This window comes from Agelaius tricolor, unplaced genomic scaffold, assembly GCF_023055355.1.
Source record: "Agelaius tricolor isolate 1412-34295 unplaced genomic scaffold, bAgeTri1.0.p SCAF_25, whole genome shotgun sequence".
In the NCBI taxonomy this organism is placed as follows: domain Eukaryota; kingdom Metazoa; phylum Chordata; class Aves; order Passeriformes; family Icteridae; genus Agelaius; species Agelaius tricolor.
The window spans coordinates 8,178,752-8,205,359 of NW_027269285.1; the positions used below are offsets into that span (position 1 = coordinate 8,178,752).

The following is a 26,608-nucleotide window of genomic DNA, read 5'->3' on the forward strand; positions in this document are numbered from 1 at the left end:
GAGGATTTTTGGTGCCGAGGGATGACTGTGATAGGGAGAAAGTTGCTCCCTGAGGAGCAGGTGCCCTTGTCCTTGCAGGGTGTGGGGCTGGCAGTGGGTTTATCTGGGATAAGCTGTAAATTGGAGTGATCCTATTAATGTGCCTTGTGCAGGAGTGAGCCTTGGACCCGGCGGTGCTGTGCAGGTAATCCTGGCTGTTTGTGGTGGGCTCTGGGCACAGCCAGGCGAGGGCACTTCGGGAGGTGATGGTGCCACTGAGCACCATGGCAGAGCCTGGGACTGGCTGCTATGGGCACTTTGAGGTTGGTCACCCAGCCTGCTGCCACACCTGCCCCCTGTCAGTGTGAACCTGTGGACATTGGAACGCCTGGGGACATCAGTGGTGGCCTTGCATGACGGGAGCTTCAGGGTGTCTGCTCTTCGTGCTGCTCCCACTGAAGGAGCTCTTGGAAGTGCTGTAGCTGGGCAATAATCTTGTGGATGTGAGAGCCTTTAATTCTCCAGAGGCCCCCACAATGCACCCAGACCCATTAAGCTGGTCATTGCCCATCTGAGCCCACAGAATCCCCTTCTGTGGAAACTGCTGCAGCAAAATGGGGACCACCAGGATGAGACCCGACCCTGCTGGCAGCTGAGGGTGCTGAAAGCTGTGTCCCAGTGGCTCTGCTGCAGCCCCTGAGGCAGAGCAGCAAGCCCTGGCACAGCAGCACGTGCTGCCATTGAAGCAGTGTCAGCAGCTGCCTGTCAGGGCAGTGTAGTTTTATCAACACCCGTGGGTCCCCTGCTCTTCTCCCTTTAGCCTTGCAGAGCCAGAGTCCCTGTGGCCACTGGTGGCCACTGAGGGACAGGGTGCCCTGCTTTGGGGCTGTGCCACTGGTTCCCATGCACCCTGGCTCTCCAGGCTGGCACGGCCTCTCAAAGCCACATTTCTGGGGTGGCACCTGCCGGGGATGTGTTGGCACTCTGTGGACAGGAGAAGGGATCAGGCAGCTGCCCTCACGTGGTGCTTGCAGAAGCTGAGGAATGAATGATGCCAGGGATTTGCTCTGGTGCTGCTGCCTGCTCCTGCTGTCCCTCCTGAGAGGGCTTTCCCATCTCTGGAGGAGCTGCTGGTGCTGTCGCTGCTCGTTCAGGTTTGCTAATGAGAAGCTGGGGCAGATGAGCAGGAAGCTGCTCAAGGACACGTTTAGCAACCTGGCTCTATCTGCCTGGGTGAGACACAGTGCCCACACTGCCAGCCCAGCCCTTCCTTTCACAAGAACCTTGCATGGGGCAGGAGGTGACAAGAAAGGTGGGCTTTGGGGTCAGCACAGAGGGTACAGGTCTGGCTGTCCTACATGGTGTGCATCACATATAACTGGAGTGATGCTTATAGGAAGGAGAATACCAAACCCCCAAAGTCCCAGGCCAAAACACAACCTCTGGCTATTGGAGTTAATGGGGGATTCCCATCTGCTTCTCCCACAGGAAATAGCTCAGATGTTTTTTGGCAATTATCAATGCCCTGGACTTCCTTCAGGAATTTTGTCAGCAGCACCCCAGCAGCCAGGCTGGAGGAATGCACAGGGACTCCAGCTGGATGTTGGCTGCAGGGCTGACCCCTGGCCTTGCTGCTGGCTGTCCCCATCTTGGGCAGTGGTGTTGGGCACGGTTATTCTGTGTGTGCTGCCAGCACCCATTTGTAGATGCCTGTGGTGAGTGGAGGTGGTGGTGGTTTGTCATGGAAGAAAATGTGTGAATGGATCCTGCTGCTCCAGGATGACTGGGCTGAGGTGCAAGGGGTGAGTGATGGTTTGGGGCAGGGGCATGATGGGCAGATGAGGGGCTGTGTTATTGTTCTTGGCTTTGCTCCTCCAGCCACGTGTGTGGCTGTGTTAACACCTTGCTGGTAATGACAAAACTTCTTCAGGGCGTTGAGGGAGGAGCAGAGGTTTGCCACCACCAGAGACTTTCTTGAGGACAGGAAAGGACCTTCTGGGAGCCCCTCCCGAGAGGCAGATAGCTATCCATGAGCTAAATATGTGTTTATGGGCTCATTCATTGGGAAGAGCCCAGCTGGAAGCTATGGGGAAGGGGTCTGGTGTCCATCTGGATTGTGGCCAGAGCAGTGGGGCTGGGGGTAGAGAGAGAGCCCCAGCTGGAGGTTTGCAGAGAAAGTGGAAGCTCTTTGCAGACTGGAGTGAAGCTTCCCAGGGCTTTGCTCTGCCCTGTGGCAGCCCTGTCCCTTCACAGAGCATGTTCAGTTTGCATTTCTTGAAATGTTGTCTTTAAAAAGCAGTCAAGAGCTGCAGGAAACTGCAGTGGCCCCAGGTGGGCTTTAGGAATTGTGGTCATGGGGATTTCTGGCTTGCTGTTTTGATGCTTCATTTCTTGGTGTTACTGTCTTGGTTAAATTTGCTTCAATCCCAAGAATGGTGGAGCAGTGGGCTGGGCTGGGATCTTTCTGCCAGAGGCCCCCCCACATCAGCTGGGGCACGTGGGACCACCTCATGTCCCATCCTGGTCCAGGAGCTGCTGCCAAACACCACCTTAGGAGCTTACCCAGAGCACAGCAAGGCTCTCCTTGCTGTGGGAGCAAAGGAAAGCATCCCTTGAGGTGAGATGCTGTGCAGAAAAGCCCTGGGCACATGGACCCCTCCTCAGGAGCAGACTATGCTGAGCAGTATTTACATTTGTCCATGCAAACAGCTTCTGTGGGAGTTTTCTGGCTTCACGTTGTCTGGTCTCTGCTCTGTGCTGGTCTAGCTGGTTTAAAAAGGTAATTAATGAATCTGGGTGGAATGAGTGGGGACCAGTGAGGAGCATGACTCTGCTGCTGCACAGCCACATGGATGTCAGCGTCCTTTGCCAGCGTGTCCCTCCTCAGAGCCAATCTCCACCTCTCATATGAGGGCTGAGATGTCCATCTTCATTTTCTTCACATCTCTGACATTAAACAGAGCAAGTGCCAGTGGGTAGGTTGGTGTGGACCTAGGATGGGTCCTGGAAATGTGCCATGTAGAGCCCACCTGCATGCCTGGGACTTCTGCCCCAGGAGATGGAAGAGACAAGCCCAGATGCCTCCTGGCCATGGGTGACATCCCCTGTGGGGTGTGCTGGGCACTGGCAGTGCCCCTGTGCCATCCAGGTAGGTGGGAACAGGTGGCTGCAAAGGCTCGTGGTGGGCACCACAGAGCTGCTGTTGATCTGTTCCCACAGCCCCCAGTTAAAACCTGGGAGCCCAGAGGGTGCTTTGAGGTGTAGATCCCACTGGAGGTGGCTGGGAAGAAAACTGCTGGGCAGGATGTTTTTAAGCATTTTTAATTTTTGGATAACTTCTTGCACCTTTTGGTGATATGTGTGGATGCTGGTCGCTGCCAGGGTTGTGTGTCCTGCTTGGCTTGGTTTCTTCTCCAGGAGAAACCTCCCCCTGCAATGGATGAGATTGCACAGATTTATGTGCTTCTGAGAGAAGAACGTGGAGCCTGGGCCTTGATGGGCAGCAGCACTTTTCAGTCCCAGTTCAAATCCCTGGATGAAGCAGGATGGATACATGGGGTCCCTGCCATGGGTTGTGCCCATGGTGTGGCTCTCTAGGAGCCCTTGGCTTCCTTCTCCCTTGCTAAAAACCTTCAAAGTTTTTCAACAGGTAACTTGTTTGGAAGAACACAGAGGCAGTTGGTTTGGCTTAGGGAAAACTTACAGAGTGGGAGTCTTCCAGAGCAAGATGACACTGGAAACAAAACACCCCAGTGGGTGACAAAGATCTCCATGGTTTTGTCTGGTTGCTGTGCTGGAAGTTGCTTCACCCACCTTTAATGGGATGAGTGCATCTCTGTGCCCAGGTTTTGGCAGAGATCACATTGTGTCTTTGGCTCCAGCTGTGTCTGTGTGGCTGCCTCCTGCCTGGGAAGCCACCTACTACTCAGTACCTGTGAGAGGTGACCTTGCCTTGAGGCATTGGCTGCTCATTTGCTGCTGGGCTCCAGCCTGGTAGCACCAGAGGACTGGCCCTGGGCAGTGGAGACATCTCTGACCATTGCACCAAGCTGGAGGTGGCTCCCTGGAGGTGGGCAGAACTCCCACGCTGACAGGATGCACAGATGAAAGGGACAAACCCAGCCCTGCTGCTAATTAGCAGCAATCCTCATGCCAGCCATTAACCCTGTGCACTTCATAAGGGCTCAGTGCCAGGCCCTCGGTGGCACCAGTGCCAGCACTGCCCTCCCTGCCTGCCCACTGCCCCTGAATGCTGCAGGGTGCTGGAAACCTCTGGGTGAGGCTTGGGACAAGCTGCAGGTCCTGCTGCAGGGCTGAGATCCCAGAGGGACACTGGTGGCAAGGGGAGGGATTTTCCTGGATGGATGCTGCTGCTTGGACAGTCACAGGAGGTACCATAAAGGATGGGTTACATTTGTGGTAGGGTGGATACTGAGTCCAGTGGGATGGGGAATTTGGCATTGGTAGGATGGGGCTGTGCCCACTGTGGCTGTGCTTTGGGATCTGTTTGAGGCTTCCACCAAAGCTACACTCCTTCCCACTGGGCTGGATTTCTTCTTGTTTCACTGCAGGGTAGGAGACAGGGATGGAAAAACCTGTAGGAAAGGCAGGATTATGTCTCCCTAATTAGTAGGGGCCTGATTATCATTTCTTCCCAGAGCTCTGGTAATGATTAAATATGTGGGAATTATCTTTTATTATTTGTATTGCATTATTATTTAGAAGGCTGGGCCCCTGTTTGCTGTGCAGACAGGGAATGACAGTCCTTGCCAGGAGGAGGAACGCTGTCCCTGGCGTCCTGCTCTGGGTAGATTGGGGGTTGAGCTCTGTGTGCCCGTGGCATTACCCAAATTGCTACAGCAACTCCCCACCCCAGCACTTAAAAGAATTTAAAGCATTGAATTGTATGTCTTTTTGCTTGCATGTGAGTCACATCTGTTTTAGTATGGGGGGAAAAAAAATCAGTGTATTACTGTGACCTCTAAAATCATGATTTATATAAAGATCTAAAATTACATATATATTTTTTTGGCACCAAGATTGTCAAAGCCCAGGCGTTGGCCACTGCTTTGAGATGCTCTGGCTTTATTGTTGGAGGGCTACAATAAAGCAATCTTGTTAGGTAAACATAATGATGTTATGAGCCACCATCTGCTGAAGAGCTGCTGCAGGGAGCAGTGGGAGCTGCCTGCTGTACGGCTGCTCCCCTGCTACTTCCTGCTGGCTGGTGTCAGATGTGTCCTAGGAGAAACACGAGTGGCTGGTATGGATAGAGAAGGGACTTTTTCTCATGGCTTCCTGCCTCTTAATCAGCTGGCACATGAGCTGTTGAGCCTTTCCAACTGGCGAGGACCAATTCCCACTGGAGTGTAGTGAGGCTGTTGGGGTGATGGTGGGGTCATTGGCCAGCTTCCCAAAAACTGGGCCACCACATAGCTGAGCTGTGGAGACCCAGATGTGTTGGAATGCTCTGAGGACACCACAAGATGCCACCAGGTCCCTGGGTCCCACAGAATCATCCTTGCTCCCACCTGAGCAGTGGGGCACCATCCTGGTGGCAGCAGGGACCCCCACAAACCCCTGGGTGCAAACTTGCAATCACTGGCATGAAGGATTGCACTTGGTCAGCAAAATATGTGAGGAACTTTGCTTGTTTAAAATGCCTTTGGGGTTTGGGTCTTAAATAAACATCCTGGTTGGGGTTTAGGTTGGAGGTTTTCATCCTGGGAAAGGCAGGCATGGGGGAAGGGAGCTGCACCAGTGCCCCGAGCCTGCATGCACCTTCTGACAAGGTTAAAAATTGGCTTCATTAGAAGAGGATCACTGGAAATAAATTGTTCTGCACCCTTTAGGGGAATTGCTGGGCTGTAATTTCATCTTGTCTTCCTGGGGAAAAATGCCCAGAAACCCTTTAAGTGAAATTAGAGCATTTTACCCTGAGCTAGAGTTTGGTATTTTTGCCCCCCAAAATGTGTTTACCTCCATGTCCTCAGATGAAGTTCATCCAGGATCTTGAATCATGGAACCATAGAATGGCTTGGGTTGGGAGGAACATTAAAGATCATCTTGTTCCAGTCCCCTGCCATGGCAGGGACACCTTCCACTGTCCCAGGCTGCTCCCAGCCCTGTCCAAGCTGGCCTTGGACACTGCCAGGGATCCTGGGGCTGCCACAGCTGCTCTGGGCACCCTGCCCCATCAAAGGTGAGGGGTTAACTGGGGCTCACTGCAAGTGCCAGCCCTGCCCCACTGCTCCTTGGGAAGTGCCAGGCTGGGTATCAGGGCATTATTGCCCTTATAAAACAGCACAGCCCAAGCAGAATGCCCCAGTGCTGTTACTGCAGGTCCACAGGCAGAGGTGAGTGGGTGGTGACCTTTAATAGGACATTAAACATTTATTAAACCTGTCAGAATTAGTGTCAGGCTGTTTTGGGGTGGTGTTTTTTTGTTTGTTTAAAATGAGAGGGGAGAAAAAAGACATTTAAGAGAGACAGGCATGACTGGTGTCATGAGCTGATCAGCCTGATGCATCCAGTCCCACATGAGCTCTCAAAGTGAAAACCTGGCTCTGGGATGGACCCAGCACCCACCTGTGCCCTTCCCAAGGCTCCTTGCTGGTCCTGCTGCATCCACTCATCTGTGCCCCTCAAATACTTATTGCTTAGGTGGGCTCATTTTCCCCCCCACTGTCTAAAGGTTTATTCCTGTGGGAGAGTGAGACCAGCCCCATTTCTCACTGGTACTCTCTTCCCACAGCTGCCCACCAGCTTTCCCCATGCCACCCATCTGAGGCTTATGTGCTCTCTTGAAAACTTCTTTGTTTCCCCACATTTTCTGTTGTAATTCATGTACAATGCCACTGCTTGTTGGAAACCAAGGTCTTTATCTCTGTGGGAATTACACCTGCAGAAATCCAGCCCTACTGCTGCCTGCACAAGGCTCTCCATGGTAAAAGACAGCTCCAGTGCCTCTGCTGTAATGCAAATGTTTCCTCTGTTTCCACATCTGTCAAGGGTGATGCTTGGCTCCCCTCTGCACCTCAGTGCTCTCTGAACATCACCTGCTCAACGTGGGGCTTGAACCCCAATAAATTTTCTCCCCATCTTCATTTATTTCTCTCTCCCCAAGCAGCATAGGGTCCTTGAATATATTTTTCTCTCCTTTTGGTTAATTTTTTTTCTTTTTTTCCTGCAAGCAAAATGCATATTTCAACACCTGCTGACCTTTGAGTGTGCCATGGAGCTGATGTGGTGATGCCAATGGACAGAGCAGAGAGTGTGTGTCCCACAGGGCCAGGGGTGCTGTGGTCAGGGCTGGCACTCCTGCAAAGGGCTATTTTTAACTCCTGGGCTGGTGCTGGGTTGCTGTCAATGCATCTGAGCACGTAGGCGTCCTTTATTATTTTGAACATGATCATTCAAAATAATGTGGAATTGTCTCTGCTCTGGGGAGCTGCTGCTGTGGATGCTGCAGAATCCAAGGAGGCTTTTGCATCTTGTGGGGGTCTCTTCCATGTCCAGACTGGATGGACTTTGCTGTGGCATTGTCCCCATGGGCCATGGAAGCTGGTGCCTGGTGGCAGCTTGAGCTGGCACTGTGGAGGTGCAGGACCAGGAGAGCAGAAGGGGAAATTCTCCTGTCAGGGCTGCAGGTGAGGAGGGCAGCAGGAGGGGTGACTCTCTTCTAATGCTGCTGATGGCCTCCTTGTCTGCTTGTGCTGCCCCATGTCCCCATGGCTCCACACTCCCCAAAACCAAAACTGCAGCCACTGGTGCATACAACATTGCTTGTCTGTGAGCCAGGACAGGGGCTGGGGTCTCTCTCTTCTTCCTCCTCCCCATAACACTGTTTGTGCCTGGGTCTGTTCAGGGGGTGCCAAGCTGGGTCTGTACCCCAGTGTGTGCTCCCTGCCTGAAAGCCATTGTGATACCTATGGAAACCTTCCTGCAAACACCATTCCTCTCAGCCCTCTGGGTGTGGGTGTGCCAGAGGGTTTTCTGTCCTCCCCTTTACTACCCCACCTTTCCAGTGATGCTGTGATAGGCATTTAGGCCCAGGAACTTCCTTCCCAGTGAGGATTTTGCTGCACTTTGGGGTGCTTTGTGTCCTCAGTAGCAAGGCAGTGGACATGGGGGCTGGGGAAGGTGTTCATGGGGATGGAGCAGTGCACCTTGGAGGTGCTGGAGAGGTGCAAGGTGACACTCAGCTCCTGGGCAAAGCCTCTTCAGGGTGGCTGGGCTGGTTTCTCCTCCCAGTCCCAAATCACTGACCCTGGGTAGAGATTAAGGTGCTTCTTCCCATCTTGAGCAAAATCAGCATTTTGCTTTGAATCAGGTTTTGGGGCTCTGTCTGGGTCAGCAGGTTATCAGAGGATGAGGCAGAGTGGCTGAAATAAATTCTATTTATATATTTACCTGCTCACTGTGGAGTAGTTCTGTGTTTACCTGCTCTGGCTGCATGTGCAGTGAAGAGCTGAGCACAGAATTCACCCCCTTGCTGCACTTCCCACCCATTGAAGAGGAGCTGATTGAGGAATGAATTCACAATCCCAAGGGTCCAAAGGCAGATGCTGTGATTGCTGTGGGGTGGGGATGGATGAGGGTGAGTGTGCTGCTTCCTGTACTTCTGGCTGAAGCAGGAGGGGGTTTTGGTGTTGGGGTGATTTATGTTTGGAAATTCTCATTTTTTATTGGTTCCTACAAGTTTTGTGGCATGTGAGGCTGTGTGGGTCCTGACAGGGTTTGGGTTTGTGCTCAGCAATGTCCTGGGATGATGGAGAGGCTGAGTTGGTCTCTGGTTGTACAGTCCCTCATTGCCTGCCCCATGGATGATCAAAGGGTTCCCATTTTTCAACTCAACAAGCCCTTGTACAAAAACTAAGCCGTGAACCCCAAAAATAAGCCATGAACCCCAAAAATAAGCCACATGCTCTCTGCCTTCCCTGTCCCATGGTGCTCTTCCTTTACTCAGCCCCCAAAATCTCTTTTTTGGGGGCCTAGACCCACCCTCCCTGCTACATCTCCTGGAAGCATCACCATGCAGGAGCTAAGTCAGCATCCAGCCACCTCTCACACACACTCTCATGGTTTCATGATGCAGATATATTTATTTTCTGTTATTTATGAGGTGCCTGAGCCAAGCTCTTCATTTGCCTGGAGGCAAGGAACCAAGGTGCTTTATGGCTGCTTTGGCACCCCAATCCTGCCCTGGGCACCCCAGGAGGTGGTGGGTACTGGACCTTGGGTGCTTATTTCCCTGCCCCTGCATCTAAAGTAGGCTCTGAATTTGGGACGCTGCTTCTCTTGGCGCTTTGTCGGGCGCCAGAGCTGCCGATTAAGGGGAACGTGCCACAAGGCAGGTTTGCTTTGCAGGATTAAAAGCAAATAAATATTTATGCATTATGCAAAGCAGCTCTGATAAGAGATGTGTGTCATTGGGAATTTGAAGCAGTTTCAACTTGGCCCTGAGATGAAGGGGTGTGTATGTCGATGGTATGGGGGCTTAAGCGGATGTTTCTTCTCCTGCTGCAGAAAAATAAAAATAGAGAGAGGAAAACAAGGGGGTTCTTGCTTCTTGGGCTGCTCTGGTCTTGGGTTTCACCATCTCCTGCATCCTTGTGTCTTTAGCTGTAAAAATGGAGAAGAGCCAGGGAGAGAGAGCAGTGCAGGCAGCATTTTGGATGCAAATATAATGCTGGCCCCGCTCCTAATATTCACTGTGTTTACACGTAAATGCAAACAACTGTTGACTTAGTTTCAATAGATAATGTATTTCATAACACAATGGAAATGAGAATTAAGCTGGAATTTAGCAGGAGGGAACATGTGTTTCTGCAAGACCTTGGGCTCTGCTGGCCCCATGGTGTTGGGGGACACCTCTGCCAATGATTTCCCTGGCTAATCCTTTCCAAAGCAGTGTGAGAGGACAGGGGCAGGGCTGGGGGCTGCAGGTTCAGGGAGCTGAGCTGACCCACTGGCAGACAGGAGTTATAGGGACCAGGGCTGATCTGGGCCAGTTTCTTGCTGGGAAAGAGGGGCTCTGGGATGGGTTGAGGTGTCAGGGAAGGGAAATGCTGTCCCAAGCTGCCATGCTCGAGCCTGAGTGATGACAAGTCCTGGGAAGGAGGAGGTATCAACAGCCAGGTCACCTTGTCCCGACGTGACTCCCAGCAGAAACACGTGGGAGAGGACCTGGCTTGTTTTGGGGCCAGATCCTGGCCAGCCTGGAGCCATCCTCACAGGGCTCCCTGGGGCCAGCCCTTGGATCAGGGCTGTCATCAGAGCCACTCCCACGGCATCTGCCCTAGGCTGGCACACTCCCCACCCCAGTGCAGCCCAAATCCCTCTGGGAGCACCAGTGAGACCCTGGCAGCACAGCAAACCCCTCCAAGGCTGTGCTGTCCTGCCCAGGTGAAGGCACCAACGTTGGTTCCTCAGAGTCCCCAGGGACAGAGGTGTTGCTGGGACAGCTGCTCTCTGTATGTGGGTCTGTCCCATCCATCTGTCCCTGTCCCTGGCTAGCTGCCATCAGCCCAGCAGGGCTTATGGCACTCAGGGCTCAGTGTTAAAAAAAGCCAAGCCTTTGTGAATGTGGGGGTAATCTTGTGGTGTACACCCAAGATGTGTTGGACATTGGGAAATGTCCCCACAGGAGCTGTGGGGACGGTCACACTCGTGGGGACACCTTGCTCACCAGCTGCAAAGCAGGATCCAGTGTTGCTGGGCAGCCCCCCTGCCATCCCCAGAGGCTTCCCTGTCCTGTCTTGCCTCCCCATGGAAGGTGATGTCCCTGCCTGGGTTTGGCTCTGACAGCAGCAGTGGCACTGAGCCTTGGCAGGGTTTGCATGGGAAAGGGCAGGGTTTGGGGCTGGTGTCGTGGCCAGAGGCTGCCTGGGGAGGAAATGGGGATCCTGGCTGGCTGCACCTCCCAGGCAGCACTGTCAGTACCTGCCCCACTCGACGGGTCACACCAGGGCGGGGGCATGCTTGGCTTCACCCAGGGCTGCTCCTCTGCCAGTGTGAGTCACCTGCCCTGTGCGGGGTGCCCAGCTCTGGGCAGGCACTGAGGCTGTGGGTGGCAATAGCTCTCTGCACACATACTCCCAGCTCTAGGGGTGACCCAGGACCTGCTCTCACCTTTGTGACTCATCCCATAAAATAAAATAAAATAAAATAAAATAAAATAAAATAAAGTGGGGAGCAGACAGGAATGGGAAACTCAGGGAATAGGATGCTCCCATTCTGAGCCTCCTTTCATCCTTCTTTAAAAAGCCATTTTATTTTTTTTTAATGAGTTTATTTATGTAGCCAGCCTGGATTAGCAAACAGCCCATCCTGTAACGCACGGAGTACTCAGTGCTGAGACACCAGTAACCAGAGAGAAATACTAGAGATAAAATTAAACATAATGAGATTATGTGGCATCTCTCTGTCAGGGACCACCTTATGCAGAGCAAACTAATTGCCTGTGCAGAGCAGAAAGTGGGTGATGAGCACTGTCTGGGAGCTGGGGAGGGGCTGGTGCCATCAACTGCAGCTTTGCAAAAGCAAAAAGCATTGGGGTTGAGTGCTGAGGAGCAAGATGAGGAGCCCAACAGCTTTTGGGGGACTGGGATGGAGCATCCTCTGGCCAGCCCTTGTGGGCTCATTGTCCCCAGCAATGAGTTGGTGCTGCTTGAGTAGCCTTGCAGTTTGAGTAGCCTTTTGCTAGATAATAATTAATAAAAATAATAATAATAATAATGATAATGATAATCTGGAGCAGTGTCTGGTTAGATGGACAAGGTGGATGTGCCAGTTGAGGCAAGAGCCAGGATATGGCATTGAGCACTGTTCAGAGAAAGCAAACCCCTGCCAAGGTGTGGGGCCAGGGCTGCAACACCAGGGGCATCAAATATATGGGATTTTTCCTTAATTTAGTGGGGAGAAAAAGTATTTTTAAAAAGCCAAAAAGCATGTGTCTGTGTAATATAAAATTCAAGTTAGGCTCTTAGTGATTTCATGGAAAACAACAGGCTTTTTATATTGGCTCTTGGGGTAGGAAGAGAGCAGGCTAGAATAAAGATTTACAGTCTTTGGGAGATTAAAGGCCCTTGGTACATTGTTCAAATACCACGAGATTAGTTTCCAAGGAGACGGATACCAGTTGCCATAGGCACCGGGGGCCAGGAATTAGGATTGCGATTTTTTATCCTGATCACGCAACCAGTAGCTGAATGCTGTTAAAACTGGGCTTTAAATAACCCCAGTGTTAGTGTGTGCACTGCTGAACCAGAGCAGGGAGCACAGTCTGCTTGCCTTCCCCCTGCTCCAGCACCCACTCAGGCATGCAAGGTGGGGCCCAAGTGCTGATGGAGGGGTGCAGGGGGGTACAGGGCTGGGAAGCCAGGCTGGTGCAATCCCAAGACCTGCCTTGCAGGTTGTCCCATGGCTTCTGAGTTCATTTCACCTCATTTTTTTTTCACTGAGCATGGTTTGCCATCATCTTCTTGCAATAACCAGCAGTCATGGTGGTGCAGGAGCTAGGGATCCTCCTAGATCCATGGAATCATGTGGTTTGAAAGGGACCTTAAAGGTCATCTAGTTCCACCCCACCCCCGGCATGGGCAGGGACACCTTCAACCAGACCAGTGGGATGTACCAAGGGCTAGAATTATCAGCCTGCTAATTTTGGCTTCCCCATGCCACTTGCTTCTGGGAAGTGCAACCTGAGCCCTGGCGTTGGAGGTGCCGGATCTGCTCTCTCCTTCTAGGAACCGCCAAGCAGAGGGCTTTTGTATGGGAAGGGGTGCTGAGCTCCCTGATGCAGGCAGAGTTGTGGGGCTGGGCATCCCCCTGGGCAGGGAGGCTCAGCTCTGGGAGCTGTGCAGGCACCCAGGTCCCTGTGGCTGGGTGGTTCTGCTCACCCTGCAGCCACCCTGAAGCTCATCTTGGCCTCGCTGACCCCAACCATTCACACGGGGCTGCTGGGGCAGGATCCAGCCTTCCATGCATGGTGCTTTCAGCATCCCTCCCTGCTATGGTGGGAATGCTCCAATTAACACTTTTTTCCGCCTTGTTTTTCTTTAAAATTTCTTTAATAAATGAAGAAACAGTTGCTGGAAGCAAGAGCTTCTGCTCCTGCCTGCTGTGAGATTGCAGCATGGAAACTTGTCTGGATCTGAAAGCTGGAGCTCCACGGGCACAGTGATCCCCCTGCAGCTGCCATGCCATGGAAGTGTTTATCCTGGGGGAGATGAGATACAGCTTCTGAAGGGCACTTGATCCTCTTCTATCTCTCTTTGCACTAGACAGAAGCCTGCTATAATTTTATTATATTATATTAAGATATGCACCTAGGCTAGGCTTAAGGAAATCAAGGTGGCTGCAGAGTGCTATGCCCTGGTTGGAGATGGAAAGTGAAATTCCTGTGGTAGACACTTTTCCCTGTGGGAGGCCCCAGTTTGCTCTTTGCTTCTTTTATAAGGGGGACTAAACCACAGCAGGTGCCAGATTATCCAGGAAAGCAGAGCCGAGGCAGCAATGCTGCTGAACGTTGTAGTGCCCCAGTGTATGTGAGGAGCTTTTCCAGCAGGTGCCTTGGGATTTGTGGGTAAAATAAAACAGGGAAGGAGGTGTTTGGTCATGAGAGCTTGCTCTGCCCTGTACTACCCACTTGGAAGGAAACAGGGAGGGGAGATAGAGGTTTTGGGAGAGCCCAGAGAGGCAGCGAGGTAAGAGCTACAGGCTCAGTGGGGACACAGGCACAAAGCAGTGCTTGCATCCTCACTGTACAGGTAGCACTGTGGCCCAGACTGCACCACAGGGTGTTTGCCCCCCAGCCCTCTGCTTTCAGTCTTTGGAGAAAGGTATCACCTTGAAAAGATGATAGCAGCTTGACACTTGCAGTCCTGGAAGAGCTGGGACAGGAGCACTCTGTGCTGGGCTCAGACCTGGCTGGATGGGCCCAGAGAGTGCTGGTGAGCAGTGCTGCATCCAGCTGGCAGCCAGGCACCAGTGGTGTCCCTCAGGGCTCTGTGCTGGGACCAGCTCTCATCAATGTTTTTATTGACGACATGGATGAGGGGATTGAGTCTTTCATTAGTAAATCTGCAGGTGACACCAAGCTGGGAGCCTGTGTCGATCTGTTGGAAGGTAGGAGGGCTCTGCAGAGAGACTGGAACGGTTGGAGGGATGGGCAGAGTCCAATAGGATGCAGTTTAATAAATCCAAGTGCCCAGCCCTGCATTTTGGCCACAATCACTCCCTGCAATGCTCTGGGCTGGGGATGGTGTGGCTGGACAGTGCCCAGGCAGAAAGGGACCTGGCGGTGCTGGTCACCAGCGACTGACCATGAGCCAGCAGAGTGCCCTGGGGGCTCAGAAGGCCAATGGCTCCTGCCTGGATCAGGAATGGTGTGGCCAGCAGGAGCAGGGAGGTCATTCTGCCCCTGCACTGGGCACTGCTGAGGGCACACCTGGAGTGCTGTGTCCAGTTCTGGCCCCTCAGCTTGGGAAGGACCTTGGGACGCTCGAGCGCGTCCAGAGGAGGCAACGAGGCTGGAGAGGGGCTGGGAGCACAAACCCTGTGAGGAGCCACAGAGGGAGCTGGGGGTGCTCAGCCTGGAGAAAAGGAGACTCAGGGGTGACCTCATCACTCTACAACTCCCTGAAAGGTGCCTGTGCTCAGGTGGGGTTGGGCTCTCTCTCCAGGCAGCACTGACAGAAGGAGAGGACACAGTCTCAAGCTGCACCAAAGGGAAGTTTAGGTTGGATATCTAGAAATAATTCTTCACAGAAAGAGTGATTGGGTGCTGGAATTATCTGTCCAGGAGTGGTGGAGTCACTGTGCCTGGCTGTGTCTAAAAAAAGACTGGACAAGGCACTCAGTGCTATGGTTTAGTTGATGAGGAGGTGTTAAGTCATAGGTTGGACTTGATGATCTTAAAGGTCTATTCCAACCTAATTCATCCTGTGATTCTGTGAAACGTAGCAAAATAAAAGGGAATTTTTGGATGTGTGGAGAGATGTGGCAGCAGTTAGACCAGGTTTGGGGCTGGGGGTGCATGGACACCCACATTTAGGGGATCAGATGTGTCCTCAGCAGAGGGTTCTCACACCAGGGGTGTGTGGCAGCACAGCACCTGGGCTCCCTCAAAACCCAGAGCTCCTTGTTTGTCTCATGAGGGCTGTGCTGCAGGGGCACCCACACACAGGGCATGGCTTAGGGCTTTTCAGGGTGTTCAGACAGTTGAGTGTATTTCTGGGCATTTTGTGAGTGCCCTGGAATACAGTTATATCTGCTGTACCACTGCCATTGCTGCTGATGGAGCACTCACCAACCACCTCTTAGGGACATAGAAACCAGCCTGGCATGGGCATGATTTGCTTGAGATGGAGGTGATGATGTGGCCACAGAGGCTGAAGGCTGGCACTGAGTTAGGTGTAAGGGATTTTAGGGTTTAGCTGGGCAGGACAGGTGGGTTAAAGCAAATTGCCCATGTGGAGCAGGTATCTCCACTGCTGCAGCAGAAAACCCAAGGACAGCTGCTTGGTAAGCAAGGGACACTGTCACAGTGCCTCTGTGTCCAACATGGCTTTGGTCACATCTGCTCCTCTGAGAGCAGTTTTTGCTTAAGCAATGAGAAAAAAACACAAATGGAAATTGAAGCCTGGTCCCTACCCTAGCTTTTGCCCTTGCTGTGCCTGGTGGGGTTTCCAGGGCTTTTTGCTCAAATGGCTCCAGCTCACCAGGCACCTCAGGTAATATAATAATAATGTATATGTTTTATTTTTTTTTTTTTTTTTTGCTGGAACTTGGTTTCGTTCATTTGGGCCTCCCACTATCTCATCAGAACCACTGAGGCAACAGCTAGAATTTTCCTGGAAAAATGAACAAGTGGATGATTTCCTGCCACTATTTTGTGGAACTGTGGGCAGGACCAGTGCAATGGTCAATTTTTTTCTTTCCTCTTTTTTTTTTCTTTTTTTTTTTAACCCCCAGCTGCTCCATGGAAACCTTAGAGGGACTGGTGAGGGGATGTGCCTGCTGTGGCTGCAGGGCTGGGGGGCACCTGGCCCATTCCACAGGAGTTCATGAGCCTGCCTGGTTTTTCCTTTGCTGCAGCACAGGTGATTCATGAGTGAAACTGCCCCGGGGCCAAGTTTCTAATCTTTCCCAGGATTATCAAGGGAGATGTTGTAAGAGCCAAGCAGGAGATGACATCCTGTGCCAGCTGTTGCACAGCACCCTGTTCCCCTGAGATTACTTTGTGGACGAGAAATAATTAAAAAATAATAAAATTCGATAACTTTTTTAAAAAAAAAAACCTAAAAAATGTTAAAACAATGTGCAAATGTTTTCTTTGGCACTGTGACAGTGGTGTGATGGTCCTTGAGCCAACCATTGCTCTTGGGGTTGAGATTCAGTTTGCAGAGGTGTGGTGGGGCTGTCCCAGGAGCAGGTCCCCTGTGGAAGGTGACATCAACCCATTGGTGGTGTCCCAGGGAGGCTGCTCTGCACCCATCCTGCCCACCCTGCTCCCTGCTGCCAGCCTGAACTGCTGTAAGAATGGTTTACCCTAGTTTTCCTAAAGAGGACTTTCCCTTTAATTAGACAAACAACTTCAAGCCCTGTGTCTTAATTTGATTTAAATAAGCCTAGCACTTGCTGGTGAAGTTTTCTTTCCTCCCTTTTATTCCACCCTTTCTTAAATCCACTGTCATGCTCTTTGTGACCACAAATGATTAAAAGCTTTACTGGAACATTGTCCCCCCATCCCTTAAAATCCCATTGTGTTACTTGAGTCATCTTTTTGTTATGTTTTGGGTTGTTGTTTTTTTTTTTCTTGTTGAGTGATTCTTGCTTTTACTTATTAAACAATCAGCCAGGAGAAAGGGATTCTTTTTGTCCCAATCTCTTGCAGGATAGGAAAGGGAATGCAGGTCCCCTGCCCCATTTCCCATTGATGTTATCCCTGTCTTTCCTATTGGTTCCCTCTCTGCAGCCAGACCCAGCTTGTGGCTTTGCTTTTAGCAGCCAAGAGAGGAGCATCTCTTCCCTGGAAGTGCTGATTCCTGTGGGAGGCCATGGCTGAGCAGGTTGGTGCAGCTCTCTGAGTGGATGCAACCAGCCCCACCAAGGCAGGGACTGCTTCTCCAAAATGCTGCTAGAAGGCAACTGAATGTCATAGAAGCCATATTTAGTAATAAATAGGGCACTCAGAAACATGTACAGGCATCAAAGTAAAAACTTTTGCTGTTTTTAAGAGTAAAACTTGCTGTTTTCTAAGCAAGTTCTTGGGGGAGTGAGGAAGGGAGTGATGGTCCCTGGAGCAAGGCAGGGGCTGTCCCCAGCTCAGCTTGGTGCCCAGCATTGGCCCCACCAGCACCTCCCTGTTTCCTGCCACCTCCAACAAGGCACCTCTTATTAGTACAGCATCCATGAAAATAGGGAATTCCATGTTCCCTGCTCCTGCAGAGCTGTGCTCAGGAAGCTGCTTGGGAGCTTGCAGATGAAATGGGCTCTTGTGTGTCTGTCTGTCTGTCCATCTTTGCATGCACAAACTGCAGGGCTGGAGCAGGGCAGATTGGTTCCTGGTGTTGCTGTAAAGCTGGAGGTGCCTGACAGAGACCTGTCCCCAGCATGGGGACACCTGGGCTCTGTGCCCAGCTGCAGGACCATAGGTTCAGTTTCCTGCTTTATTTCCCAAGCTGATGCCTATTTAGGCCAGGTTCCTTCCCCCCTGGATTACCATGGAGGAGATGCCCATCAGCTTTGTTAGAAAGTGTCAGATGGGTGGGAAAGGCTTTTCCTGGGTGACAGTTAGTGTGGCTGAGCTTCCAGCTCTGCCATCTGCAGGTGCCAGTGGAGCCCCTGCACTGCTTGGCTGCTTTCAAGAGCTGGCAACATGGGGAAAAACCTGGAGGGCTCATCCAGAGCAATTCCAGAAATTCAGTCATTATTGTGTCATGGGATTTCTCTCCCCTCTTCATTAGCTTGTTGCAGACCCTTATAGAAGTTTGTCCAGAGCAGTTGTGTGTGTCCCATCCAGGAAGTGTTCAAGGAAATTGGACAGGGCTTGGAGCAACCTGGGATAGTGGAAGGTGTCCCTGTTGTGGCAGGGGGTAGGAATGAGATGGCCTTTAAGGTTCTTTCCAACCCAAATCATTCTGTGATTCTTTCATAACATGTGTGTGCTCAGGCACCTGCAGAGATGCCAGTGTGGGGGAGCTTGTTACTTTGGGCCAAACCCCACAATTTCTCCAATTTCGTGGGGCAGCACAACTCTGCTTTGCATTCAAATTCCTTCTGCTTGGACACAGGTGCAAAGTAGGGCAGGAGGGTGAATTTGGGGATTTGCTGTTGCCTTTAAGCCATGTTTTCAGTGAGGCTGGGCAGCTGTGGTTATCAACTGAGTGGTAAATTGAGTTATGTGCAGGCAGCTTCATCTATATTCCCCACCTTCTGCCCATCCAGCCTTGTTAGGGATTCTCCAGCCTCCTTCATCCATTTGTGAGCACATGATTTATGATCTGGTTCAAGTGGTTTATGAGCTAACTTGCTGCCCTTTGGTTGCAGGATTAAGACTGCCCTGCAGATGGAGGGGTGGCAGCTGGGAGGGATGTGTTGGGTGCTGGGGGTGCTGCTGTCTCGAGTGTGGGTGTCCCAGCATGGGTGTTTGGAGGGTGACACCTTGCCTCAGTGCTCCTGCAGCACTGGCATTACCATGAGTTGAGATGAGACATGAACACTGAGGTGCAAGAACCTGATGCTGTTGCTGCACTTGTGGCTGGGTCACAGCATTTTCCCCACTTGGCTGTGAGATGGAGATTCTGGGCTGAGCCTCTTTTCAGATATGTGGTCCCTGCACTGCACCTCGTCCTGTTCCCCCTGACACAAGAACTGCAGAGTGGGGTGATTTCATTAGGGAATCCCTTGCCATGAGCTGCATCTCAGAGCACCCTGTGACTTTGACCTGTTTCAGGGACACTTTGGGTGGCAGGAGTTCCTCTTGCCCAGGATTTAGAGCAGGAGGCACAAGGATGGTCAGCACGGTGTCTTCATGGGGACAGAGCCATCACCTGCTGCTCACAGCTGCCATCAGAGCTCGGGCACAGAAATGCTCTGTGCCCACTCAGCACCACATCCTCTGCCTTGCATGGCCACAGGCTGCAATCTGGGGTGTCCCACCATGCAGCTGGTCCTGTGGCCCCTGTGGTGGTGGCATCTCCTCGAGGGTGAGCTCCAAATGCAGAGATGATCTGGGCACTGCTGGTGCACACAGCATTGGCTCCAGGGTTTGATTACAGCTCAACAGCTCCTGCAGTTATCTGCCTTTAGCAGAGGACTCATGGGGATTGTGGGGCTCAGGCTGCTGTGGCCTCTCTGCATGCCTCAGTTTCCCCGTGTTCCTGTGCCAGCATTGCTCCTGTAGCACATGATGGTAGTTGGGTTTCTGTGGTGGGGCTCAGCTCCAGCTCTCTGTTAGTAACAGTGATGCACAGCTCTTTCATTTTTTTTTTCTGTTTTCAGGTGAATATGGCCTTGGCAGGGAAGCCTTTAGATGTGACACTCACCACCTCCAGAGCTGACCAATGGAACATGGTTTTTCCCCAGAGAGATGAAATCATCACCAGCTTAGTGTCTGCCTTAGACTCCATGGTAAGAGGCTGGTGGCACCCCTGTCCCCATCCCCCTCCCTCCTTTGGCCTCCATTTAGCAAGGCTGTCTGGGTGCAGGGCTGGCACACGATGCCTGGTGAGCTCATTCCGCTCTCCTCTGCTGCTGGAAAGCCCAGGGAACTGCTGAGAAATAAAAACCCTTTCCTGCCCTGACAGCCATAAGGATCATAAAGCCAGCACAAGTTAATCTCAGATGTGTATTGTTTTCCCATTAATATTTATGTTGGTATCAACTGGCTGAAGGGTGGTTGGCTTTTTTTTTTCTTGCTGTTTTACCAATGTTACCGTGAGCATTTACACAACAGCAGAACAATGGCTTTTTATCTCTGAGAACAAAGAAAATAACTTTCATATCTTTTGACGTAGAATTCCCAGTGGAAAGCCTTGCCTAAGTCAGCCGTGCTTACATAAACAAGATAACTGTCTGGATTAAGTCTTGTGGACCAGAGCTAATCTTATTTTTAACTGTGAATGTGATCAATAAGGGAAAGAGGATGTGTAGTAACAAATGTCTAATGCAATGAGATGTGCTAAATAGCTCTCTCTTTTTAAAGTCAAGTCATATGTAATGCATTTATCTAGGATATGTTTTCCTCTCTATGCAGGTAGAGGTTTTTTCATTAATACCAATTTCCTTCTCTTTGACATCACTACCCCACTAAGGAGCAGGTTCCCTAGAGCCTACACACCCCAAGCAGCTTTGATGATTTATATACTTGCCATCCTGTGCAACAAATTATGTTACCATAGTTTGGCTTCTTAACGAATATTCATTGTTATGCAGTCCTTGTTAGGTGCTTACACAGGGGCCAGGGAGCCAAGCTGCTCCTGAAATTCAGCCTTTATCCCAGCCCTTCAGAGTGGCAGGCTCTGTGCTCACTGAAACCTAGCTGCCTGTGTGCCTGGTAAATAAACCACAGGGCCACATGCATGTCACCAAGCAGGCTTAGGGTTTGGAATTGTTCTGCACCCAAATCTCACATACCTTAGTTTTTGTGTTTATTTTTGAGTGTTGGACATTTTGAGCAAAATACTTGTCTTAGTGACTGGGTTTTGAAAGGAGACTTCTTGAAAATATCTGTTTTGTGGGATTTGATTCAGTGCCTCCTTGAAGAAGGTGAGCAGGAGGTAAAATGACCTAGCAGAGAAGCTGGTTTAAGCCCACACAAGTGAAGCCTGTTGCAGGTGTGTGCAGGGAGCTGGAGGTACCTTAGGGGGGTTGCTCCATGTAACCCCCCTGCTCTCCTTCTCCCTCCCTGGCTGCCAGCATCCTCCAACTCCCCTGTGGGGTTGTTGATGTGCCTAACCAGGGCTGATGCTAGGAAAATTCCCCTTTTTTTACCCATTTAAATGATGACCTGGGGATAGCATCTACCTAGCACCAGTGCTGTAGCTATAGGAATATGACTCAGGCTGCTAGCACTGAGTAACTATTATAATATAAAAATACTAATAAAAATGCATATACATGTGTATTATGCAGAGCAGGAAGGGCATGTTACATAAAATGGATTAATGGAAGAAGTTTTTTCCATCTCTTTGTTGTTTTGCATAACTGTACAAGAAGAATCGTTCCACTAATCTGGACTTTGACCATATTAGTGTTCTGCAGCTGAAATAAGATTCCCGTGTTCCTTATTCCATTAGAGCTGGTGGAAAAATGCAAATTGTTGTTGGTTGTGGTGTGGGTTTTTTGTTAGTTTTTTTTTTTTGCAGGAATGTTTTTTTTTTTAAAGAAATGCAATAAAATGTTTATTTTTAGGCTAGGAAAAAGTGAAATAAAACGATGGGTTAATAGCTCTTGTTTTCCAGCTGAGTATTTTTGTAGAGCTGTAAAGTCACCGAAATTTTTTAGGCAATGCCATAAACCCATGAAATTCTGCCATAAACCAGAACACTGCTTTGATGGGAAGGATAAAACCCCACTGGGAAATGGCAGGGGGTGGGAAGGAGGGGTGGGAAGGAGGGGTGGGAAGGAGGAATGTTGCCCCCAGCCTGTGCTGTGCTGACCTGGTGCCTCCAACAGTGCTCGGCGCTGTCCAAGCTGAACGCGGAGGTCGCCTGCATCGCCGTGCACGAGGAGAGCGCCTTTGTGCTGGGCACTGAGAAGGGAAGGGTCTTCCTCAGCGCCCGTAAGGAGCTCCAGGCTGACTTCCAGAAGTTTTGCAGTGAGTATCTGCAGCTCCTCCATCTTCCATGCCGAGGTTGGCGCTCCAGCTGTGCCAGCTGTGAGCCCTGCTGCGTACAGAGGGGGCACCACGGTGCTGTCTGTCTGTCCGTGGGGATGAGGGGTGTTTGAAGTGATGGAGGAATTGGGAGGGAGCTGCAGCCAGAGCCTCTTCCCTGCCAGGGAGGGCTCTGCATGCCCTGGGTTTTCTCTCCTGAAGCATCCCTGAGGTGGCTCAGGGCTGGATGGCTGCTCTGCTGCCCTGTTGCTGTTAGCATCTGGCAGTGGTTTTTGAGGACTTAGCAGAAATAGTTTTTCCTAGTGATCTTCCCAGGAGCAGAAGGATTTTCTTAGTCCAAGGCTTTTTTCCTGGTTTTGGAAAAACAGGAATGAATTGGTTGTTGTTGTGGAGTTGCTTGTGTCTTTGAGGGATGAACAGTGGTGACAGGATACCTTGAGGAGGAGCTGTGTTCCCCCAGTCTCAGATCAGATTCACCAAGGGTCTGAGGGATATCTGTGTACTGCAGGCCTTCTGTCCCAGCTCTGTACCTCTGCCAGTTTCCAAAAAACGGTCTGGGAGCTGAAGGGAGGGTGGGAGCCGTTCTGTGAATGGGGACCTCTTTTCTTGGACAGCATCATCCCCAGCATGCTGACTACTGCTTTCCTCAGTCAGTGTGGAACTGGAATGGGATCTGGTTTTGGTGGTGCTGAGGACACCAAACCAGATCTGTTCTGCAGTGGGATGTCAGTGGAGAGAAATACATGGTGTTGACAGAAAGCACATGGGTGCTTAATCCATTGGAGAGATTGTTCAGGAAGGGTTTGCTCTGGTGACACCAGTGCTATGAAGCTGCCCAGGTCACTGTGTTGTTCACTGCATGGCTCTACAGGAGCAGCTCCCTGCCATGGCTCATCCTGCTGCCCTGGGCGGATGCTGGCCCACTCCACCATTCCATCCTCTCACATCCTGGTTAGTTTTCCTCCACTGTATTCTGCAGGACAGGAGGCATTTGGGAGATGTTCCCTACATTCATGGGCAGCTCTGCCTTCCCTTCCCACCACCCTCAAGATGTGGATGGCAGTGGGGTGGCCAAAGGGAGGGAACTCTCTTGTGTTTCCTTAGGCTGAGAGGTTGTTCAGTCTGGAGAACAGTCCAGAGAATCCTGAGAGCTCCTTCCAGTACCTAAGGGGAGTGAAAAAAGAGGGAGAGTGCCTTTTTTCCAGGCAGATAATGATAGAACAAGGGAGAACAGTTTTAAACTGAAAGAGGATAGATTTAGGTTAGGTGATAGTAAGGAATTCTTCTTTTGAGTGTTATGAGCTACTGGGATAGGTTGTCCAGAGAAGCTGCAGCTGCTCCATCCCTGGAAGTGTTCAAGGCCAAGTTGAACAGGGCTTGGAGCAATGTGGTTTAGTGGAAAGTGTCCTTGCCCATGGCAGGGGAGTGGAATCAGATGGTCTTTAAGGGCTCTCTTGACCCAAACTTGTTCTCTGATTCCATGATATGTTCTGGTTGATGCCCTACAGCTGTGCAGGGGCAAAGCAGCTGGCACTAGATCTTGATTCCCCTCTTTTTGGTTTCATTGATACTTTTGTCCAAAAGAAATAGTCATGCCTGGTTGAAAACAGCAATCTTGAGGATGGGGTTTGAGTAAAGGGGATGATGCTGCAGACAGGGTGAAATGTGATAACTCTGTCTTGAATTATACAGGCCCAGACTCAACTCCACTCCATAAAGCCCTTACAACTGGCACACAGTGGAAAGTATCCCTGGAAGTGCCTCTGATTTCTTGCTGCCCTCTTAGAAAGATGTGAATTAATCTAAAGCAGACATCACTTGGAGATGTAAGAAGCCTCTTATCTCTCTGGGATGCAGACCTTGCTTGAGCACCCTCCTTTATCTGAGCCTCTGGTCCTGCCTCTCATGATGCAGGGGGGAGCTGACAGTGATCAGAATTAATGTCAGTGCAGGAGGGAGAGGCAGTACTTGGAGGATGCAGATGCATTTCACAACCTTGGTTAAACACCCCAAAAAAGAGGAGCTTTCCAGGGGTGGAATGGTGGCTGTTTACTTTGCTGTGTCCAGTTCTGTGTGTGTCCTATGTTGCTCTTGACCATTCCCTGTGATGTCCCAGCCATGGACTTTTTCCACAGAAAGATCTGTGAGCTCCTTGAGCACCCAGGCAGCATCCAGGCCCGACTGCCAGTAGGAGTCTGTCGAGGATGAAGGAATTAGTCCTTTGTCACCAAAAATCCCTTGCAAATTACTGTGGATAGAACAGCAATAATGCATTTGTAGTGTTTAATTTTCTGTGCATTTAGAGATGCAAAGAAGTCAATGCTGAAGATATGCTTTATTTGAGGTTTAATGGGGGAAATTAGCAGGAAATAGCTGGTATTACTGAGCTACGTGATGCTGAAGGGTAAAAAAGCCTCCAAGAAAGGAGGATTTTCTTTTCCTGAGAGATTGAAGGCTAAGCAGATTGAAACCAGAGACTAGAAATGGACTGCCCAATTAGCCATAACTGTTTCAGTCTGGCTGAGTGGGAGAAGCCAGGGAAAAGGGGGCAGGCACCGGATGAGTGCTGGCACCACTGCCTATTGCCAGTACCTTTCCCTGCATGTTGGGGCTGCTGGGATCATCCAAGCTGGGGCCTGAGGTGGGTGGGAGGGCTGGGACACTTGCCTTCTCACCACAGTGACTCCTGTTTTCTCCTCTCCCCCTCAGGAATCCAGCAGAGGAAGGAGCAGGATGCAGAGGTGCAGAAGAAGGCAAAGGAGTGCGGGCAAAGGGTGCTCAGGGTCTCCCCGGACCAGGGATCAGATGTGTACCTCCTCAGGAAGATGGTAGAGGAAGTGTTTGATGTGCTTTATAGTAAGAACCTTCATGCTTCCCTTTGGGGATATGGAATGTCCCTGGGGCTCACTGAGCTGCCCAGCACTGCCACCAGCTGTGGCTTTCATGCCAGCCCAGCTCCTCAGCGTGGGAGCAGGTGCCTGGCAGGGCAGGGTGAAATGTGCTCCTGTACAGAGTTAGCACTGCATTGAGATGGGGTTTGGCCACTGCTTCTTAATTTTCCAGTGCCCCAAACTGAGCCAAAAAAAATCCCTGGGCTGAATGAAGCATCCTTTGTGTTCCCTGACCAGGGGAAGCCTCTAATGTGATTTCCATGCACACCTTTTATCCCTGCCACTGCATCCACAGCACCTCTTTCATAGCACTGTGTTGGAGCTCTGCAGATTCACTCTCTCTTTTCCCTGGCAAGTCTATTTAAAAAGAAAACAGATGATTTTCTAGCATGTGGCCCTGCAGCCCCAACTTCCAGAGACGAGGTGGTGCCGCTCCAGCACATGCATCATCCCCAGCAATAAAGCTTCTGCAATTAAATATAGATGACCATATGGCTGTTGGTATGGAACCCAGTGGGTTGCAGAGCTCCTTCCAGCCCAATCTGCAGTGGCTTGAGCAGTAGCAGCACCTTCTCACTGACAAGGACCCACTGGAACCCCTGTGGAGCAGCTGGCAGTAGTGGCCATGCCACTACTCATCCCCTGGCAGCGCCTCTACAGCTGTGCTAGTCAGGGTAGGAAAAGCAAAACTGGCTTGGGAAAACAGAGCCCCAGTTATTCCCCCATGCTGCTGAGAGGTTGTGTTAGTTCTGCATGATGCTTTAGGGAGTTCAGGCCCTGTGGCTGGAGCAGCTGCAGGACTGGGTGTTGGTCTTTCCTGGCTGCAGCTCCCCATCACCAGCTGAGATTCATGTAGAATCACCTGCTGGGCTGTGCAGGGCTCCCTGAGTGCCCCTGATTGTGGATGTGATCTGGGAATGGGCATTCCCACACAACAGGAGATGCCACCAACCAGGCTGGGCTCACATGCAGGATTTGCTGCTGCTGCTGGCTGTTGGCATCTTCCACAAGCTTCACAGACAGGAAAAGGGAGCTGGCATCTCTTCTCCCCTGGGACAGACAGTCACTGAAATTTTCTGAAGCCACTTAAAGGACTTAGAGGCAATATTCCCATTATTGGGAGCAATCAGATCCTGTTGCTGCCTTCCAAAGGCTGGGCCCAAGGATGAAGGAAGGGATGATGCAGAAGAACCAAGGGAACAGAATGAGGAGGGTGTTTTTTGCCGGTCCAGGCTGCAGGTCTCATTGTCCTGCTGCAGGTACAGTGCCAAACTTTGCTGTCCTCTTGGGAATATGTGAATTATTAAAATCTGACATACAATAATTATATAATTGCATTAGAAAAGCTTGATCAGGGTGCATCTGCATGGGCTTTATGAACAAGGCAGCCCATCCATTGGATGATTAGTAAGGCTTTTTACAGTTTCAAGGTGTATGGAGGTGTGTGGGACACATTGGCCATGTCCTCTACCCAGCATGGCCAGAAGAAGGTTGGGCATCCCTGGGACAGCAGTTTTGGCTTTGGCACTGGGTGTAATTCTGCCTTTGCTGCTGCTTCAGTAATGTCAGCTGTTTCCATCCTTGAGCCTCTCTGTGGTGAAACCTGACAAAGCTGCTGCTCCCCTCCCTTCATTCCCACTGGGAAAGGCCTCTCCTGGTTGAGTGGGGAGAAATACACAGGAGACAGCAGATGCCCCAGGGTGATTCTGTTTGTAACACTGAGAGGACTGTGTGAGTTTAACAATTAAGATTCTTAGGGTTTTGTTGTTTTTTTTTTTTTTTGTCCTTTCATCAATAAGGATTGGAAACAAAAAATCTTTTAAAATGCTCAGTCAAAAAGATTCCCTCCAGAGCCTGGTAATCTCTGCACCAACAGGATGACTGATTACCAGTG

General features: G+C 50.9%; 1 protein-coding gene across 8 annotated transcripts in view; it reads left to right on the top strand.

The window, feature by feature from the left end:
* The window catches only part of GTF2IRD1 (GTF2I repeat domain containing 1), a 71,089-nt gene that overhangs the window by 1,586 nt on the left and 42,895 nt on the right, over positions 1 to 26,608 (top strand). For all 8 annotated transcript variants that reach the window (XR_011682343.1, XM_071447590.1, XM_071447587.1 and 5 more), the window contains exons 2-4: positions 19,489 to 19,617; positions 21,664 to 21,805; positions 24,533 to 24,679. Coding sequence is in view for 7 of the 8 variants with exons in the window: in XM_071447590.1 (XP_071303691.1) it covers positions 19,489 to 19,617; positions 21,664 to 21,805; positions 24,533 to 24,679 (418 nt within the window). In the remaining variant the exon portion in view is untranslated. The remainder of the gene's footprint in view (positions 1 to 19,488; positions 19,618 to 21,663; positions 21,806 to 24,532; positions 24,680 to 26,608) is intronic.